The sequence below is a fragment of the Sprattus sprattus genome (genome assembly GCF_963457725.1).
Source record: "Sprattus sprattus genome assembly, chromosome: 7".
Lineage (NCBI taxonomy): Eukaryota > Metazoa > Chordata > Actinopteri > Clupeiformes > Clupeidae > Sprattus > Sprattus sprattus.
Window position 1 is genome coordinate 29,747,431 of NC_137926.1, and position 20,036 is coordinate 29,767,466.

The following is a 20,036-nucleotide window of genomic DNA, read 5'->3' on the forward strand; positions in this document are numbered from 1 at the left end:
TAAATATAATTTCAAAGAGATTTCTGAGGGACTTGGGAAAATGCAGAAATCTTTCTTGAAAAAGTGACTTCATTGTCCCATCCCAGATGTAAGCTGTGGACTACGCAGCCATTTTTACCAGATGTGATGGGTGCAATGGGTCAAATTACAAGTTACCCAGTGACCTCTCATAGATTCATCTATTTACCCGACATGCCAGTCATTACTGCTATTACCCACTGCTTTCCAGTTACAGTGGATGAATGGTCGTAGCCTTAGTGCCATCTGTTGGCTAAGTGATGAATTATTATTAGCACTGATTCCACCAAGGACAACCCAAACTGCACCAACACATAAGCTATTAGGCTACAACCAAAACACGAGCTATTAGGCTACAACCAAAACATGAGCTATTAGGCTACAACCAAAACATCCCAGGTAGCATTCTGACGTTGGGCCAACGTTGGTCCAACGTCAGTGGTTGTGTTGGCCCAACGTTGGATGCTGACGTTGGCCCAACGTAATTTTGTCCATTGGCCCAACGTTGGCCCAACCATTTAATTAGACCATCAGCAGACCTTTTGCCAACCCTAACCCAACCATATGCCAACTTATAACGCCTGCCCAGCCAACCCCAAATACACCTAACCAACGCTTTGCCAACCCAAAACCAGGGCTGTAGTCTACGTGATACGCAGGTATACGCCGTATTACCACTTAAAACGTTTGTGGGTTTGCGTATATCCACTAAAACCTATGTCTCCACTAAAACCTAGGCCAGGGGGGAGCTGTGGCACCGACCGTATATCACAGACAGTATACCCACCACAGAAAACTAGACTACAGCACTGCCCAAAACCTACCTTTTCTAACGTTGGCCCAACCATTTAAATAGACCATCAGCAGACCTTTTGCCAACCCTTACCCAACCATATGCCAACTTAAAAAGCAATACCAACACTATGTTAACCTTCTAATCTTAAACTGACTGCTTATTTCAGCAGAACACTCATCTTGACATTTTTGCCACCTTTATGATTAGTACAGTAGGCCTAATTTAGATATGACTTACTGCAATGAATTTACCAATCTGCCCTGAACTTGTAATCTTAATAGTGATATACCAACACACGATTAAGGGTTCAAATAAATACATTTAATAACAAACATTGATTTAATAATACACTTTTTATTATTGATGAGATCCTTCCTTCTTTGGAATCCTTTGATCAATCAGTTCTGCTCCTATAAAAATAACAGAAATTGTTTTATTATTTTGTTTTGCTTGCTCAAAATAACTTCATCATAAGAACATGTGTTGGTAAACAAGAGATTACGACATTTGTAATATTAGGACTGTGGACTAATGACAAAAAAAAAAACGTACAATGTCAGATAATTCAGACTCAGATTCACTCGATGGAGGATGTGTTGTAGGATGCACCTGCCTCTCTAAATTGAGGAAAGAAATTCAAGTTAAATACTTAATATTTCACCACTGTGATAAGTCAGCAATATAAGCATACAGGCAATTAGAAAAATATTTGTTTGATTGGTTGTTGAAATCTGTACCCTTTTCCGATCTTCTCTTCCTTCCTCCATTTCGATCACCGCTGTATTTCAGCCATGTTTTTATTCTTTCTTCAGCCTCTGCCGTGGTGAATTTGGAGGAATGGAGAGTGACAGTTAATATTTTGTGAAAGACAAACAGGAAGATATTATTTATTCCACCACCTCTTGAAATCAGTTTTAGAAACCACTGATTTAGAACATGACATAAGTGTTGTTCTGTAGGGTAGATAATATAATGAATGTGTAGGCTACCAACCTTTCAGCTAAATCATTGCTAAGAGTTTCTGGCATTATCCTGTTCACGATGTCCTTTGTGGTTGTCCAACCCAAACCCATGAGATGTTTTGCCTATGAAAAGAAATAGTTGTGCATACATGATTAAGCTTGTCAAAAGGTGGAAAATAACAACACTATACACTCCCATCATTCTGTAGTGGAGTGAGTTCAAGAGGTGATTTCAAGAGCTATTTGTTTGGACACTATATTTAAAACTATTCATTCTATGTATGCGTGTATTCCTATTTATTAATGTATTTATTCAATGGCTTATGTATGGTATTTATTGATCAGCAACTTGCATTTGATCTTAACCTTATTTCTTAACCTAAATGCACATAACACATTTGCACAGGTTACAAGTTTACAGTAACTAGCATAAACCATTAATAGATATCTCATTTACAATAAATACATTCAAATATCAAATCAATATGTTCAATGTTCAAAATATCAAAGTTCATTTCATTTCTTCTTAAAATAAAAACATGTAAAGTCTTACGGGTTTCGTGGGTCTTCAGCTATGAAGCTAACAAACTGTCACTTGTGATGTAGAATTTGGTTCTCTCTAGTTCGGTGGGAAGCTCGCCATCCAGTTGTCGTCTTAGTTCAAGGGGTATTAAGTCAGTCGGTAAGTCAGTAATAATTCAGTGTTGATAACTACACAAGGACAATCCTCGTCTCGATCTTCAAGGGTACGATATTCAAACAAACATCCTTGTACAGACATCAAGCAGATCCTCTGTAGTTTCACTGTAGCCAGCTGGCTAGGCTACACGTTAGCACCCCATTAGCATAACATAAATCATAAATTACAACTTGTTACTACAACTGTACGTTTTCAATAAACTCATATAAAACAATTCAACTTCTAAATATCATCAAACTGATTTTTCTAACTAATTGGGTCATGAAGACGCTAACTTGTTGTGAGTTGAAAAAGTTGTGACCGTAAGCTTTTTGAAACCGTTTTTCTCTGAGTGTCAACGTCTCTTTTTTCCTTCTTTCAAAATAAAAGTTGCGCGTGCTATTAGGCACGCACTACGTCCTGTAGAGGGCGCTCCAACATTACATTTCATTTAATGTATTACAATTAATTCATTAAAACAATATTATATGCTAAATTCCTAAAGTACTTATAAATATATACTAATCAGTCCAATACAAAATGTATTAGACTTTAATTCACTATTTATTCATATCAGAATCTAAAATATGTTTTGTTTAACCTTGGTTACAAATACTTCGAATATCTTCGCAGTCTAAAATTAATGATTTAAAGCGACAGGCACCCATTTCAGTTAACCGCACATCATGAGAATATAATGTTAGCCTATATTATGTGAGAAGGCCTCCATCAAGGGTAGGCGTACCCTAACTATAGGCTAAAACTGCCTTGTAATTATTCAGATCATAATATTGTATTTCAAAGCATCCAATCATGGACAAATGAACACATTTTCAGATCATAATATTGTATTTTAAAGCAATCAATCAATGAACAAATTAACACATTTTCTAAAATCCAGGATTGGTTGTAAACGTTGGGCGTACGTCACATAGGTGAACAAAAAGTGGCCAACATGATCAACGTTGGGCATATGGTATATGGGTCAGCAAAACACAACCAACTCTACCAACGTTGGCCCAACGTTGGGCATACGTTGTACAGGTCGGCCAAAAATGGCCAACTGTACCAACGTTGGCCCAACGTTGGGCATACGTTGTGTGGGTCAGCCAAACACAGCCAACTCTACCAACGTTGGCCCAACGTTGGGCATACGTTGTGTGGGTCAACCAAACACAGCCAACTCTACCAACGTTGGCCCAACGTTGGCCCAACGTTGTACAGGTCAGCCAAAAATGGCCAACTGTACCAACGTTGGCCCAACGTTGGCCCAACGTTACATAGGTCACCCCAACCTAGCCAACCAAACCCAACGTTGGCCCAACGTCAGATTGCTACCTGGGATGAGTTTTAGGCTATAACCAAAACATGAGTTTTTAGGCTATAACCAAAACATTAGCTATTAGGCTAAAACCAAAACATTAGCTATTAGGCTATAACCAAAACATTTGCTATTAAGCTATAACCAAAACATAAGCTATTAGGCTATAACCAAAACATGAGCTATTAGGCTATAACCAAAACATTTGCTATTAGGCTATAACCAAAACATAAGCTATTAGGCTATAACCAAAACATGAGCTATTAGGCTATAACCAAAACATGAGCTATTATGCTATAACCAAACAATGAGTTATTAGGCTATAACCACAACATGAGCTATAAGGCTACGATAGTGTGACAGTGATGCCCTAATTCATTAAATAACTATGGATGTTTACAAGGAGGCACCCTGTAAAATGTTCCTGATTAATTTGTTACCCGAGTAATTGGTTTGGTTTACAAATTATTTACGGCCCAGAACAATGTTTAACATAAGTGTGGTTGTTTGTTGACTTTGCTGAGACAAATTTGGCAATCCACATGTGATCAAGATCTTTTTCAGAGTGCATCTGGATCATGAGCATATCAGATTAGGGAAAAGGGGGTGGGTGTTAAGCACCAAGTGAGAGAGAGAGAGAGAGAGAGAGAGAGAGAGAGAGAGAGAGAGAGAGAGAGAGAGAGAGAGAGAGATGGACAATCTGAATGGCCATTCAGAATGCAGAAATTCACAGAAAGTCACTGGCAGCCATTTTGAATCACTATTGTTTCAAACCAGTTTAAAGCTAGAAGTCAGTCCAGTCTGATATGACAATGATTGCCCTCCCCCTCTCCCCTACACCACTGCTCCTGGCCACTGTTTGTCCTGCTCATTTTAAGTGGACTGTGGGAACAGATTAGTGATTCATGGTTTGTCTGTCCCTCTGTAGAAACCCCAGATCAAAGACATTCCATACATAACAAAATAGCATGTACAGTCTCAGTTTCACACACACACACACACACACACACACACACACACACACACACACACACTCACACACACACTAACACTAACACTAACACATACACATACACATACACATACACATACACATACACACATACACACGGACATACACAAATACCCCAGAAAACAATGAATGAGCCCATTACGTTTTATTATTTCCATTTTATTTTACCTTAAAATGATGTTTTAAACATACTGTATTGCGCACAAATTTGGAGTAATGTGCATTTCAGACCAAACCAAAGTCAGAAAATCACAAAGCAATCATTACAGTTGGCCTGTCTGTATCCCCATTAGCTTATGACTACCATCTTTAATGACAAAAGCAGTCTGTACAGTATCCAACATGATATCACCGTGTAAGACATGCCTGACACTCAAGCAAATCAAAGCCTGACAACCAATCACCTTGACTCCAGAGACATGAGCGAGTACGTGTTCTCTGTTACCAAGAAACTGAATGGGTTTCCTTTATCAGTGAAGTCATGCAGATGTCGCTGAGGTAAAAAAAAAAAAAAAAAAAAGAAAATCATTGCTGGTCGTGATAGAACACAAATGACTCATCCTCCTGGGTCCTGGGTTTGCAAGCAGCACAATAGAAAAAAAGATTACGAACTCTGAACTCGGGGCCGACCTGACTGCATGGGGTCTGAATAGCAGCGCTGTTTAAGGGATCTGGGAGGGACACTTTAGACTAATTGAGGTTGGGTCCGGGCTATAGTGATCATGTGCTCAAGGCTTCAGTATCACTTTCGCTTCCTGAATATTACATTAAATTGAAGGTCAAAATAAAAGCCAATTCTAGCGGTCTACTCAACTTTTGGTTTTAGTTTGGGAGAGAAGATGCAATACTCTTGGTCATATTGTGTTTCTGTTTATTGTGCAGTAGATACACTTGATTGAAAATTGCCAAATTTCTGTCATTACAAACTGAGTACTCGAAGTACATTCAAAAAGGATGGTGTTGTAGAATTACCAGGAAAACCAAAAACTATGGCTTCACGAGAAGACCTGCCATTTAAAAAAATCTATAATATATATTTTCAATTTGTACAAAACAGAAAAAAACTTTATAAATATTTACAGGGGCCATCATTGGCCTAATGGGGCATTACAGTCTCTTTCAATGAAACAGTTAACAACTCGAAGAGTTCAATAATCAATGGCACCAATTACACTCTGCCTCAACCACCTTCCTGCAGGACCCATTCGGATACATGGTTTTCATTTAGTTCCTTTTTAAAACATCTACATGGAAATAAACTGACAAAAAAAAAAGTCAGGAGGAAAGGAAAACCTGGACTAAATGAACAAAAATCCTGTAAATAGTCATGAGGTATAGTGGAAAAAAACAGGAACTTTTTCTATTTTTCTTTCTTTCTTTTTTCCTTTTTTTTTGGAATAGCGCGCATATCACATTAAGGAAAAAAACGCATATCACATAAAAATACACTACAAAACAACGATGTCAATAATATCATTTTCTATGAGAAAATTAAAACCTATTACATGGCAGTATATTGACACTGTAATAAAAACATATTCACAAAATAGCAGCAAACAGTTTTATAAGAGAAAAAAGCATTTTTCTTTTTTCTTTTTTTTTCATTTTTCTTTTTTTTAAAGTCATCAATATTTGCTGGGAATACCTCCATAGCAGCGCAGTATAAGGAGTGTTCTTTCCACCTTTCTTGCTTTTTAACTGTACAATCACTCAATGATTCGGCACTTCTTCTCTTACTTCATGCCATCGGTTCGATTCTCCCTCAGCAACTCATTTTTCAGTTATTTCCCACAAATTGTATCTTTTACTGCTCTCCGATGGATGGCAGCAGACATCTTTGAGTTTGTGCAAAATCATCTAATAACCTTATCAATTGTACAGTTGAAAAATGGGTAACACTTCAACAAGTCATTTTTCCTCTTTGAATTTCCGATGTACACTGATTCATCATGGTTTTACTGTTTTAAAAAAAAAAATGAGAGAAAAAAGACTCTTTCTGAGGCCATACAACTGAGTACTTATTGCAATACGTCAACAACTCTATCTATGACTAGTTTGTTAGCAATTGTGCACCGAACAGGTTTAAATAATCATACAGACTAACCATTCTGTCATAATCCACACTGGCCTTGAAAAGAGAATATGTTTTGCAATAAATAGTCATTAATGCTTAATATAACTATAAATTACATTATTCTAGTGTTTCAATATGCTTCAGATGCAATTCAAGCAACAGAGAATGCAACGGTCATGAACATGTGTCATGAAACGCGAAACAATGTACACTGTGAGGTCATCATCATGTCTGATCATAACCAAGATAGCTTTTTTTGTTGTTTTTGAATATGCGGATATAGATGCTGAGTCGCACTCCCTAGAGCTGGACAGGCAGTTTTCAAAAATATCATCATCATGCCTTTCCTGAAACCACAGGGGGTTAAATTCGCTCTGCATTGCAAATTGCCATTATTTTCCACCATTCCATGTACTGGTTTCCTATGCTGTATTCAAAATAGTCAGTAATGCATTATTGACTGAAAGTGCTTTTAGGTGGAATGGTTTTAGAAAACAATAAGACAGCATAGTACATGGACGACTGGGTTACCCTTGGAGAGGAGGTTTGCAATCATGAGCATATTTTAAATGGTCTTTAAAAAGGTACTCTGCATACTGTGCACAATACACCTGCACTTATCCGTCCATTTCTGATCAACTGAACCTCAATAGTGTGCCTATTGTCATCATCATACAAAAGGTTTAAGCTGTTTGGATCACTACACCAATTTACAGCCTTCAAATTTGAAAATTTAATGTAGTGATGACAATCAGGATGTCAACACATAGGTTACATTCTCACTACATTGGATATCTGTCCAGTTGAGACCCTTCTGTTTGGTTAAATGCAGATGTAGACCTTAGCTTTGGCCTGAATGGAACAAATGGCAAAACTATAAGGCCTCTGACTCTTCAAAAAATATCTTATCGTTGGACCAATGTCCTCAGTAAACTTTAAGTTATGTTGTCTTTTTTAATTTGGAAAATCATTTCTGTGCAGCCCGATTCTAAAAAAAAAGGTCTACATCGCACATATGATTTGATGACGCAAATTTGTATGGCAGACATTCTATCGCGGTAGTTCTCTCAAGATTGTTTGTTTTCACAATAATAGTCATCGGAATTTGCCCAATTCATGTTTCCATAAACTGGATTGAGGGGAAAAGAGTCAAAGTGACCACATGTAAGCAAAGCATTGATCCCTTCTCTTGGCCCCCAGGCGTTTTCTCAATGGGGGCTTGGGTGTGTGTGTGTGGGGGTGGGGGTGGGGGTGGGGGGGTCAAGCACTATGCTGCGAGCACTAGAGTGTCCGTGGGAGTACAGGGGTGCCGAGTGATCGCAAAAGCATCATCCTCCTCCGTCTCTCCCTCACATCCTGAAAAGCTTGCCGAAACTTTGCTCGGCCCTGCGCTCATATGTTCACGTCCCGCACGTCCGTCGGGGTGCAGGAGAGGTCCACCTCCTCCTCCATGGTCTTGGTCTCAGGGGACACGGCGTGCTGCCCTGCCTGGCGAAGGCTGGTCTCTAGTAGGGACTCAATCTGCTCCTGACAGGCCCGTAGGCAGTCCTGTGGAGGGAGACAAGAGAGAGAGGGAACATCAGCACTGAAGGAAATACTGCCGCATACACCACCTGATGCTCCACCACAGGAAGGGAGATCTGGTGCATCTGCATATCTTAAGGCTGGTTTAGTCACCTGACAAAACCAAACCAGCTTGTTGTGGTTAGCACTTCCGTGTTCATTCAGCGACATGATGAACAAATTGAGTTTTCACTGTAGTGTTTTTATTTCCTCCAACATACTCTTAAAGGGGAAGTTCACCCCCAGCTCCGAGTGGGCTGCCAATTTCATGACGTGGATATATATCAAATGGCCATAGATATTGCAGCTTCGGTTCAGGGTGGTTTAAATTAGTAGATTGAGTGAAGAGCTATTTTCAAACCATAAAATGCCAATTTTTATAAAATGATAATTCTGTCAATATTAGCACAATCATTAATGCGTTTCATCACAGTTCAGTCATTTCATTTAGTTTACAGCTCAAAGAATGAAGGTGCACTCACACCTGGAGGCTGGAGGCAATATCAGGTATGTACAACCCATCTTGAAGCTCAAATAGTTAGTTTCTGCCCTACAATTCACCAGACTACCACTGATGTACCTCAAATCCTGCCCTTCAACCCCAGCAGGGAGCTTTGTGGGCACAGGGGAAGGAGCAGCTGGATTTGGGACTGACACAAGAAAGGAACAGCAGAAACCCAATCTGCGGCCACCAGGTCCTGGCCTCCCAAGACAATGGAAGGTAAAGCCATTCACTTGGCCAAGGCCTAAGAGGGCCTGAGCCACTGTGCAGGGGAGGGAGCGCCCTACAGGGGAACTCACTCTAATGATTTGGTCTCTAATTACTCGGATCAAAGAGGCCAAGGGAAATTGGAACCGCCTGGGTGTGAGAATGAGGGTTGAGAAGTTATGCACGTCTAACAGCTAACTCCGAGTGGAACTGGTGATGAAACCTGGATATGTGTGTTTGCCATGGAGTCGGTTTGCTGCAGAATGCCTCTAGATTTCACTGCCATTTTGCCACACTACTACCTAACCTACCTTACAAGCATCACCATATTGTCGAAAAATGGGCAAACCCATAGATATATTTCTCTGAAGTTGTAAATGTTTAAAGTTTTGTGGTTTTACAGGCTTCCTCAAAGTGAGACTGCTTTGTGGGTCGGGAAAGTCAGAGCCTGGGCTCTCACCACCCCCCTGCAAGGGCTTTGATGAACAGGAGGTCTTCTGTTAAATACAGGTATTCACATCGCTTCCTCTCTCCTCCCCTCTGCAAACCCTTTCCCATGCCTTTGCCACCATGAGAGCTTACCTCCCACCCCCTTATCAATAACAATAGGGACAATGGAGCGAGGGATTTTTGGCACATTGATGTAATGCTGCTGCTAGGATGAACCGTCTACACCCCGGCCATTCTAAAGTGCGACTTGTTCCTCTACCTTCACATTTTACGGCACAATTTCTCATTCATCTTTCCTTTCCATTGAAAAGAGAAGGCAAGCTTAGGAGAAGGAACTTACCGGATCACTCTTGATGACCTGTGACAGCAGCTCTGTGAGGTTCTGGGAGGAGAGCGAAGCATCCAGGCTCTTCAGATGGAGACCCTGTACGGCCGCCGCCACACTCCCAGCAGCAATCATGGAGGGCGGGTTAGCGATGAACTTAACATCTGCAAAGAAAAGAGAGAACGAGAGAAAAAGGTGAGATACGGTGAGACAAAAGACCCAATTTACATTCCTGAGATGAAGAATCCTTAAACAGCAGTCTGGTTAATAGGTCAGCAGTATTGTCACTCTGAATATTCACCGGGCCACTGACTTCCAAGGGAGGGGGAGCAACAAGCACAAGGCCTAGACAAATAACAACACCGGGCACGACTAATGGGTTTAGCACCCCATCCTCTGCATAAGCAAGGCCAGAAGTAAGTACCACATGTGGTGGGGGCTTGGAAAGAACGACAACTAAACTCTTTCATATTCATCTGCATAGATTCATATCTGTTGCTTAGGTAAGCAAAACCCGATAAAATATGCACAGCTTCTTACAATCCAAGGAAAGAAAGAGAGTGCAAGCTCCCCCTCGTGCCTGCTCATCCTGTCATAAATCACCATTTAAATCCCTCCAGTTGGAGCCCTCTCTGGAAAGATTGTGTCTAACATCCGCTTTTCAAATGGTTCAGTAGATAATCTTATCCTATGCCTTCCCCCACACACAAACAAAATGGGGGGTCTAGCAACTAACCAGAGTTACGTCTAAGCTAGGCTATTTATCTGACGTAGCGCCACACACCATTACAAGGACTGTCCAGTCTTTGTAGCATATTAACTACGGGAGTCTTAAAGCCTTCAAGTGGCACGCCCGCAACATAGCAGAGTGAATGTTTTGTTGTCAGCTTCCTCTTCTTCATCTTGCTGCACCACTCTGAAAGGCTTAGAACTAAGACTACACAGCAAGATGAATCCAACTTGACACTGGCATAAAAGCAGGAGGGTAGCCCTATTATTTTTGGGCTCATATTCTGGCTACCCAGTCCTAGATTTGCATCAAGAAAGGGGGAGGGGTGGGGGTGAGGGGTGGCTCTTTTGAGGGCTGTAGGAATGCCAACCACCCTGAAGGAGAGACAAAACTGAGCCTCCTCTCAAGGGAAAGGGGAGGGGGAGTAAAGGGGTCATCTCCTGCACTCCTTGTTGAGTGAGGGAGCTTGAAAGTATTTTGCCAGGGCCAATCAAATTTGGTGGAAAGAAATTGTCCCTGACTCCAAATAAAGGAGCTGGTGGGCCCAGGCGCTGGGTCTGGCCGTATGCAAATGCACACGTACAAAAGAGGAATGACCATGAGATGTTCCTGAACTTTGCTGTTTTTCCTCTCTCTAATGAACTCATTTAAATTCTGCTACATGGAAATGCTCTCCACAATCGGCCACAGCGTAGGAAGTCCTCACCTCCATTTGCCTTGAGATCTTGTTGAGTTTCACAAAACTGTGGGTTCCTTCCTACACCCATCTGCACCCCCCTAAGCCACCTCAAAGAACCTTTACAGGCAGGACACTCTCCCTCACACACACACACACACACACACACAGCCACCAAGGGAGCAGAGGCAGCCCAAGACTGAGCCCATTCAATCTCCTCAATTAAGCAGTAACTTCAAACAGCAAACCACAAGTTAGGTTTTCCCCCTGACCTACCACAGCACAAAGGGGGCTTCGTCCAACACAAATCCACTTTTGTCTGGGGGAAGGAGGCAGACTGGAGGCCTATGTCCGAGGAATTCTTTTTAATATCACCTTATGCAAACCCCCTACCCCCGCCCGTCCAGTCTCCGGCCCCTCTCCACTGGCCACAGGAGTCTGGGCCTCCCCTATTGTCCAAGCCTTAGCTGAGGTATAAAGAGATTTCCAGTGGATGGAGATTGGATGGTGCCCTGGCACACAGCAAGGCTAAGTATCATCCTGAGGTCCTCACTGTGAGTCAACAAACAATAGAGGGGGGAGGGAATCTGATCCCCTGATCACTGGAGCGACTGACTACACCAGGGGTCTCATAAAATCCATAACGTCAATGATCTCAATTTCCCAAAACTCTAAAAATCTTAACAGTGTGAGATGAGAAGGAACAATAACGTCCTGTGCAAACAGAATATTAAGGAGTAACTTCACATAATACATTTTGAAAAAGAGTGAATACTCTAGAGACAAAGGGGGGAAAAAGTCACAGATGAGGTGAAATATGATTCCAACTGTTTGCCTCAAATACTCTATAATGTAGCCTAATCCATACACACTGTATTCTAAGGATATCAACTATTTACCCTCAATGTACAAGTACACAGCACAGCACAGCAGCAAGACGCTGAACCCTACAACACTCATGCGTACCTGTAGCACAGAGGGCCACAAAGGTCTGAGCATGTTTGCGAAGGATTTTCTTGGTGTCCTGATGAATGGGAAGTTTGGAGAGGAAATGTTCAATGAAATCGTGTGGAGTGACTGATGCTAGATCCCATTTCAGCTTGTTCAGCACAAGTAGCTCCATTTGCTGAGGGAGGGAGAGGGTGAGAGAAAGAGGGAGAGAGAGGGAGAGAGAGAGAGAGAGAGAGAGTGTGTGAGAGACTAGCCTTGACAAGCTATGACAAAAGCTCAGTGAAGTATAGCAACCACTAGAGGGTGATGGAGCACTACAGCGCAAAAGTAATCCTAAATCGAGTGCCTCTAGCGTTCTTCCATTGCCACTAGTATTACGAAAATAATCCACAAATTATATAGAGTTTAGATCAGGTCCAATCGGTTTTTAGGCCGTATTTTCTTTTCTGCATGTATTTACACTCACGGTGTTACACAAGATGATTTGACATGTAGATTTGAAACAGTAAATCTACAATATATCCATAAAGAAGTTGCATGCTAAGCAAACAAACAATAAGGTTGAAAACTCAAAATATGCTCAGCAAATATTAGTAGTCTACTTCTACTACCTCATGCATTGTAGCAAAATGTGCAATGAAAAGTTAAGTAATCATACCAGTAACTCGCCAGGTCGGATTGAATTGTCGGTGTATATACACAACTTCTCAGCTGTTAAAGGAATGGTTTCCTTCATTTTTGATGCCAAAAACATGCAAGTGGCTCCCAATAACTGTAATCTTGTTTTCTTTGTGGGCTCAACAGACAAAAATCTGTCCAAGTAATTCATAGCCAAGGGAAAAACCTCCTCTTCGCATTTTTGCTCTTCACAGACCTGTGAAAACCGGAAAGACAAAAATAAGACGATCGCAAAGCAATGTAGTTTTCATAAACTGTCTGTAAAGAAAATGTTATTGTTAAAAACATTAAGGATTTCATCTATATATCAGTGCAGAATATTTTGCGGAAATGTCAAAAGTAATTGCAGACGTCTCTTTCAGACACACAAAGGTGGCGTCAACCGCATGGCTTGGACAGAAATTTGTAGTTCGTCATATTTTCAAAAAATATTTTAAAATATTTCAAAATTGTTTTATGCTATAATGTTTACATGAAAATGTTGTTCAGCCTATACTCTATCAGAGCCGCTCAATAAGACAAAGTTATTTGCATTGTAAGGAATAAAAAAGAATTAAAATTATGTCAGAGTGTTCCTCAAAAAGAAGCATGTGACATGGACCTCTTAGTGGCACCCAACTTCGAAAAATAATTAAATTTATATTCCATTGCACGATTACAACATAACCGACATGTAAATGACCGGTAAAACGTACAATTTCATGTAATCAGTGAGATATTACTTAATAAACGAGTGATTATATGTTAATAACAGCTTAATCTCACAGTGTCTCAAACTCTCGAGCTCACGAGACTTTCTTTTTCAAGCTATGGAGTATCGTAACCTAGCCTACAGGTTGTAATAAATAGCAATCCATACTAAAACAACACCCAGACAAGATGCTTTTAATGGTATAAGTAATGGAAATGTTATCAGTAACAGAGCTATTTCAGTTTTTTAAACACCGAATACTTTGCTACTGGGAAACAAAGATGGCGCATACTGGCACTAGTTTCACTGCATACGTGTACATTGCTGTTTATTTATAATATTATTTAGCAAATTTTGTTTCTCTCTCCCATCCCATTATATACGTTGAAACCATATCCTTCATCTGTTATCTTTAAACGAAATAGCAAGACTTAAATCTTCAAGGAAATACATTGATACACAAGCCCAGGAGAGATATCGGACACAACTAAAAGGTCGATTTAGTTATATTAGGCCAAATGGTAACACACACGCACCAGTACACAATAAAGCATTGCAACTTAGTAAATAAGGCAATGTAGCATGCAAATAATATGATATATTTAAGTCCAAAGGGCATAGCGATAAGTTTACATAAGGTTACTGAGTGTCGAGGAACATGGAAGACATCTGCCACGGAAAATATTCTACAACAATAAACGAACCTCAAGCATCCATGTGGCAACAATTCTCCTCATGTAAGGCACAATTTCTTTTTGAACACATTTTAAGTAGTTCGTGGCAGGAAGGTAATTGTCTTCAGCTTTGAGCATTGCTTGCAGAACTCTGTCATTGAGCAAATTTGCATCTTGGTACGCTCTCCTTATAGTCTCCACTTCGCAGCAAAGAAGCTGGTGTTCCATTCCTAAGACAATCGCTGAAGTTTTGGGGCTGATAGAGACCGACTGTGCGCTCCTTGTAGAAGTTCCGTGGATGCTGCCTGCAGCTACTGCCGTCGAAGCCCTCTAGAGGTAACCAGACTCTGCCCTTCCCGATAAAAACTCCCCTTCAGTGCTTGAGCAATGACGTTACTGTTGTTAAGAGATCAAAGCCGCAGCGAGCATGAGGGAAAGAGTGGCCACAGTGAGGAGCGCAATTTTAAAGAGCTAGGCATTCTACATAGCACATAGTCCTTCCCATCTAGGACAAGCCATTGCGTATTTGGAAGTGGGAGGTCTTTCCTAAGAAGGCGGCTGGTCTTGATGGTGCCAGGACGGGGGCGTCAAGTTGAAGAGGGCAAGGATGCTCCAGTTGGGGGTAGCATTAACTAGCAGCTGAACTGTTTTACCCCACATGTAGATGCATAAGTAAAACATGTTGTTATTTGTTAGTCCGAACGAAATACAAATGAAAATGGGTAACATTTACAATAGTAAACCGAGATATTGGTCTCTAATGTTGACGTGTAATATTTGGGATTGTTCCAAATGATCACTTTAAAAAGCTTAATCTGCATATCAGATGATAGTTTTAAAGAGGAGTCCCACTTCCCTGCCACAAAACTACAATTCACCTGTGTAATAATAATTATAACAAAACTACACTTCTTTAACCATTTCAGAGTGTGCAGCAAGTGCTAGGCATCATAGTCTACATGGACCTTCTCACACTAATCAGATGATGATCAGAATATGCTATACAGCATTTTACTCATGAACCCCTTGCTGTTGGTGTTAAATCCTGTGTAAGTATACATTTAGAACTGTAATGCAAGTATGAGCATTAGCTCCACGTCATGAAATAATCATGTAAATTGCTTACCTCCATAATCATGTACATAAAGCTAGTCTCGCTGTGCAACAGCCAATGGAAATTAAATTGTAGAGAAATGTTTTGTTTCTGCTCATGATTAGAACATGGACATTGTCGTTTCCTTTTTGCAATTTTGCACAATGTTCCTGTGTACAATTGTTCCCTAATAGTGTATTGAGCCATAGACGTCAATGTAAATAAGTAAGAAGATAAATAAATAGATAGATACATTCATCATTATTTATTTATTGCACTATTTAGTGAAATAAGGATGATCATCTTACTCAATAGAAAACATGGAGTCATCCCCACTTAAAGTATCTTTACAAACTAGTTCAAGCTTAAAGCAGACACAGACCAAGAAACTTCAGAATGTATACCAACAAAGGTGCACTTCCTTCAGTGTCCTTTAGAGACATAGACAGTACAATGAGCAAGGGATGTATGGCCACATATACCCAGCCGGGAGGAGCTATTTCCCAAGGTAGAGCATAGTCTCTAACTTATGCACAATAAAGAGGCTTTGCATTGCTCTAAAAGGTTCTAACCTGCCATTTTGATTAATAATAGAAAGTGATTGTCTATACTTTGCTTGGCATGGAGATCACTGATTTTGACCTCCTGAACAGAGAAACTTCCTGGTTTACTGCCATTAAATGAACAACAGCAGAGGTATGCATCCGTGTGCCAAAGTTTGCCCAACCCATGTGTGAGTTCATGTCAAATTCTTTTAGAGGCAGGGTGGGATAGATGTCGGAGTGAACCTTTCCCACAGCTCAATCCACTGCACATTTGCAGGTGAGCTCCTTTGTGACAGCATAATTGCATCCCCCAACCCCCAAACTCACACTGTACTCTGAGAGGGAAACATGTAAACTTCTTATGGGAAGACCAGATTGTTCTTCTTCAAAGTCGTTTTGTAATTGTTTCTAGTCACTAGTTTTGTGTAAGCAAAGGAGTAGTTCTAACAGGTGTCTCTGAGGAGGAGTTAAAGTAGAGTCTGTAGACATTAGGAGCCAATCAAAGTCTCACAAGGAAAGTGTTCTAGAACTGTGGTCATTGTCTACTGGGGGCAGAACTTTCAGAAACCAAATTCCATTACTAAGAGAAGACTGAGGCTTGACAACCCTATAAATCAGCCATATAATGGAAAACCAATTACATTGGGATGGGCAGAGTACCGTTTAGCAGGAATCAAAGATTGATGTCAATTACTTGCAGTCTCTTGACCACAACATTGTGACCCCTTAGCTGTAACTCAAAGATACTTGAATTGAATCCAGACCAAATAAGCTAACTCAAAGAATAAATATAAATTGTTCCTATAATCCATGTCAGTATTTTAAAATGATTGTGATACTGACAATACAAAGAGGAAATGTAGCTCAGGAGAGTACATTTGGAGTAATGCTTTAATCAGCAATAAATTGTGTTTATACAAGGACTGTATGAAGTTTTTGCTTTAGGGTAATGCAAAGTTATGCAAAGTGATATATTATTTTGACCATGGCATTGCCTGCACATCATCTCAGTTACTACAGATGCTTTGTTGTAACAGTGACATTTCACTATGTTGTTAACTTTATCATCTTTGAATATACCATTATTAATTAAAGTAGTACAGGTCTGTAAGTCCACCTCATAGCATACTGCCAACTTGAAAACTGATGTAGTTTCATGTAGCCATTCTAAGATGAAGGTAATGGGATTGAAGCTTATTCTGTCTACCTCCACACCTCCAAAAGTAAGACTCTCTGGTTCTCGTACCCTCTGTCTCTCCATGTGATTCATCTCTCCCTGGTCGCTTTTCTCTTTAAGACAATCTTTTATGCAGTACTGATGATGATTGATTTGCTGCCAGCCTGAGAAAAAAAACGAGTCCCTGCTGCCTTTACAAGATAATCTTTTGGTGTTTCTTCTAAAAGGAATTTGAACAAAGGTAAAAGATTCAGACAAAGGCAAGATATTCATGTAATATTTTGCATTAAAGGTAAATGAACTATCTTTTAACTTTATTTACTACAACATTCAGAAAATTGCTTCAACTTCATTTGGCCCGGCTGTGAGACTATTTTGACTCACATTCTTTTTTTGTTTTGTTTCTCTTTGGTCACCAGCTCTCTCTCTGCCATCCTCAAAGCGTTGTTTTCCTTCACATTCCTTGTCTCCAATAATTGACCTGAATCCCATATTATTCTAGAGTATTACAGTCTGACAGACGGGTACCCCAAGAACGTGAAACACCCACAACAGCCCGCAGCTTAATCTACGGGAGGAAATTCCCACCGGCAGAGCCAGTTGCTGCAACTCAACTGAGGGATTCTTCCACTGGTGCGCCAGTGGGAAAACCAAACCCTTTCAAGTTGGAGAAGCCCAGATTTAGGCTTATATACACAAGGTAATCTCCAGAGTTTGGCTGGGTGGTGGTTGGACTTCAGGACGAGGCTCAGAGAGGTTGGATGAGGCACTTTCTGCGGGATCATTCACGCGTCAGGTTCTCAGAGACACACCAGTAACAGACACAAAGTCGCCTAAGTAATCTCACCCCCCTGGGCGATCCTTACATACATTTTTATGGGGTTATAATTATTGCCTTGTTTTGACTTGTGAAATTGTCAATGCTGTAGAGGCAGATGAAAGGAGTGAGGAACAGGACAAGACTTACAGAGGGGCACGTCCATTGGGGGAAAAAGTTGCAACATTTTGCTTTTGTTGTTTGAGCGGCAAACAGTGAATGTCTACAGGCAGCACCTTAGTTCACACTAAAATTAATCTGTCAGCTGTAAGGTATTAAAATCTGATAATCTTTGTACAAAATGTTTAAGGATTATGTTGCTCATATCAAGATTTGCCTCCTCTATACCATGACAATCAGATCTGTGTATGCAGTAGCATCCTTGAATCCTTTGAGTATCTGTGGCTACCATCATGGGACATGTACTCCTGAGAAATTGGGCTTGTCTGGGGTCTCCATCAGTAGGGGGAAATCAAATGGCTCCAGTTTAAAGCACAGCTCCAAAAACTCCTGAGTCACCTCCATTCTCACGCTGCAGAGGAGGGCCCTTGCAACAAAAGAGGAATTCAGGGGAGAGGCGAAGCATGCAAAACTTCTGCTGTATCGTCTTCCTCAAAAGTTCCCCTCGACCAGTGATATCTGATCCAGCCACAACTGAAGACTTCCTCTGTATCCACTGTGAGTGGATATCCTTTTTTTAAATAGCATACCTAGAGTGATGAAGATGGGGGAGAGAAGTTGAGTGTTTTTTGCTCATATCATCTGTATCGTTCATCATAGACATACCAATGACTACCTCATATCTTGAAATCCAACTTAAATATTGCAAGCTAGCTTTTTTTGTGGTAAGCATTCTTGGAAAAGAATGATGACACAAGAAGGTAAAGTCATGTTATTTGCAAGTTATTTGTCTTCACGAAATAGAACGAGTTTGCATTTTTCTCCCAGCATCTCTTGAGAGGCCTCTTATAGTCTCTCCACAAGCTTTGATGTCATGAATGGCCTCCATATCAGGGGTATCAGGTCTATGCATAAAAAAGGATAAGGGCCTCAAAAAAAAAAAGAGACACGCAGTCTGCCGTTTTCCCCCCCTTAAACCTTCTCCAATAAAAAGAAGAGGGGATGTGGGAGAGCCCCCTCCCCTCAAGAGAAAACCTTTCTCAACTTGGGGTGTTTCCACAATGGTCCATGAAAAGATGGATAGATCAATTGTCCTGTTTAGTGATCCGCAAATGGGAAAGGAGGGGGGTCCTGTGTGTGCGAGGGAGGGCAGCGCTGGACCCGACCTGACACTAGGGGAGTAAGACAATGAGAGGCCAAGGGTGCTAACGAGAGGAAAACCTGCAGACAATGGAGCCCTCAGCAAGAGCGCAGGGCCTGCCACACCAGGCATGGAGCCGCAACATTAAGTGCTTCAGACACGTGAAGGCCAAGTGGAGCGTAAGGAACGCAAAGTTTCCTCCACCAAGCTTCCAGTGTGGCCACTGACCTGCTAGAAAAGTTTACTGGGGTACCCAAAACAAGGGTCAAAGTGCCAGTAAACACTTTCCTTGGCTCCTGAATAAAGGTTTCAATGTTTCACTTGATTTGTGAAAAAGGTAACATATACATAGCGAAAGGGACCTGTGTGAGTTACGTGGGGGAAGGCAGCGTTTTTTAAACATCATGATGAGTTTGGCGTGTGTTTACTTTCATTGATCAGTTGGAGATTCTCTACTCCTGGTTGGATTCTCAACTGCTTTCTGTGCATTTGGGAATGTTATTTACATTTTAGCCCCCAAACCCCACAAAGACAGGAAGATAAGAATTTAGAACATTATAAGCCAATTAGAAACAGAATTATTCCAACATAAACCATCGGAATAGCATTTCATATACTGTATGAATAGCAAGAACTTTCCACAAGGAACAGAATTATGGGGGGAAATGGTGTAACTCATTTCAATGGCATTTAATACATTTTCCCCCAAAAATATGAATAAAACCATTCCTAATTCTGTTCTATGGGATCAAATGGAAATTCCATCTTTCCTTCCTACATGGATTTATTCTTCTCTCAGGGGGCATCATACCTGTCAGAGTATAGCTGATCAGT

At 40.8% G+C, this 20,036-nt stretch overlaps 1 protein-coding gene across 1 annotated transcript; it reads right to left on the reverse strand.

The window, feature by feature from the left end:
- Positions 1-5,161: 5,161 nt before the first annotated feature.
- Positions 5,162-14,570, reverse strand: ccnd1 (cyclin D1). Its single transcript, XM_080842057.1, has 5 exons — positions 14,340-14,570; positions 12,925-13,140; positions 12,282-12,441; positions 9,925-10,073; positions 5,162-8,410 (listed from the first exon to the last, which is right to left on the reverse strand). Exons 1-5 carry the CDS (start codon positions 14,535-14,537, stop codon positions 8,255-8,257), a joined length of 879 nt encoding a protein of 292 aa, XP_080698183.1. The 5' UTR covers positions 14,538-14,570; the 3' UTR covers positions 5,162-8,254.
- Between the last annotated feature and the right edge of the window lie 5,466 nt (positions 14,571-20,036).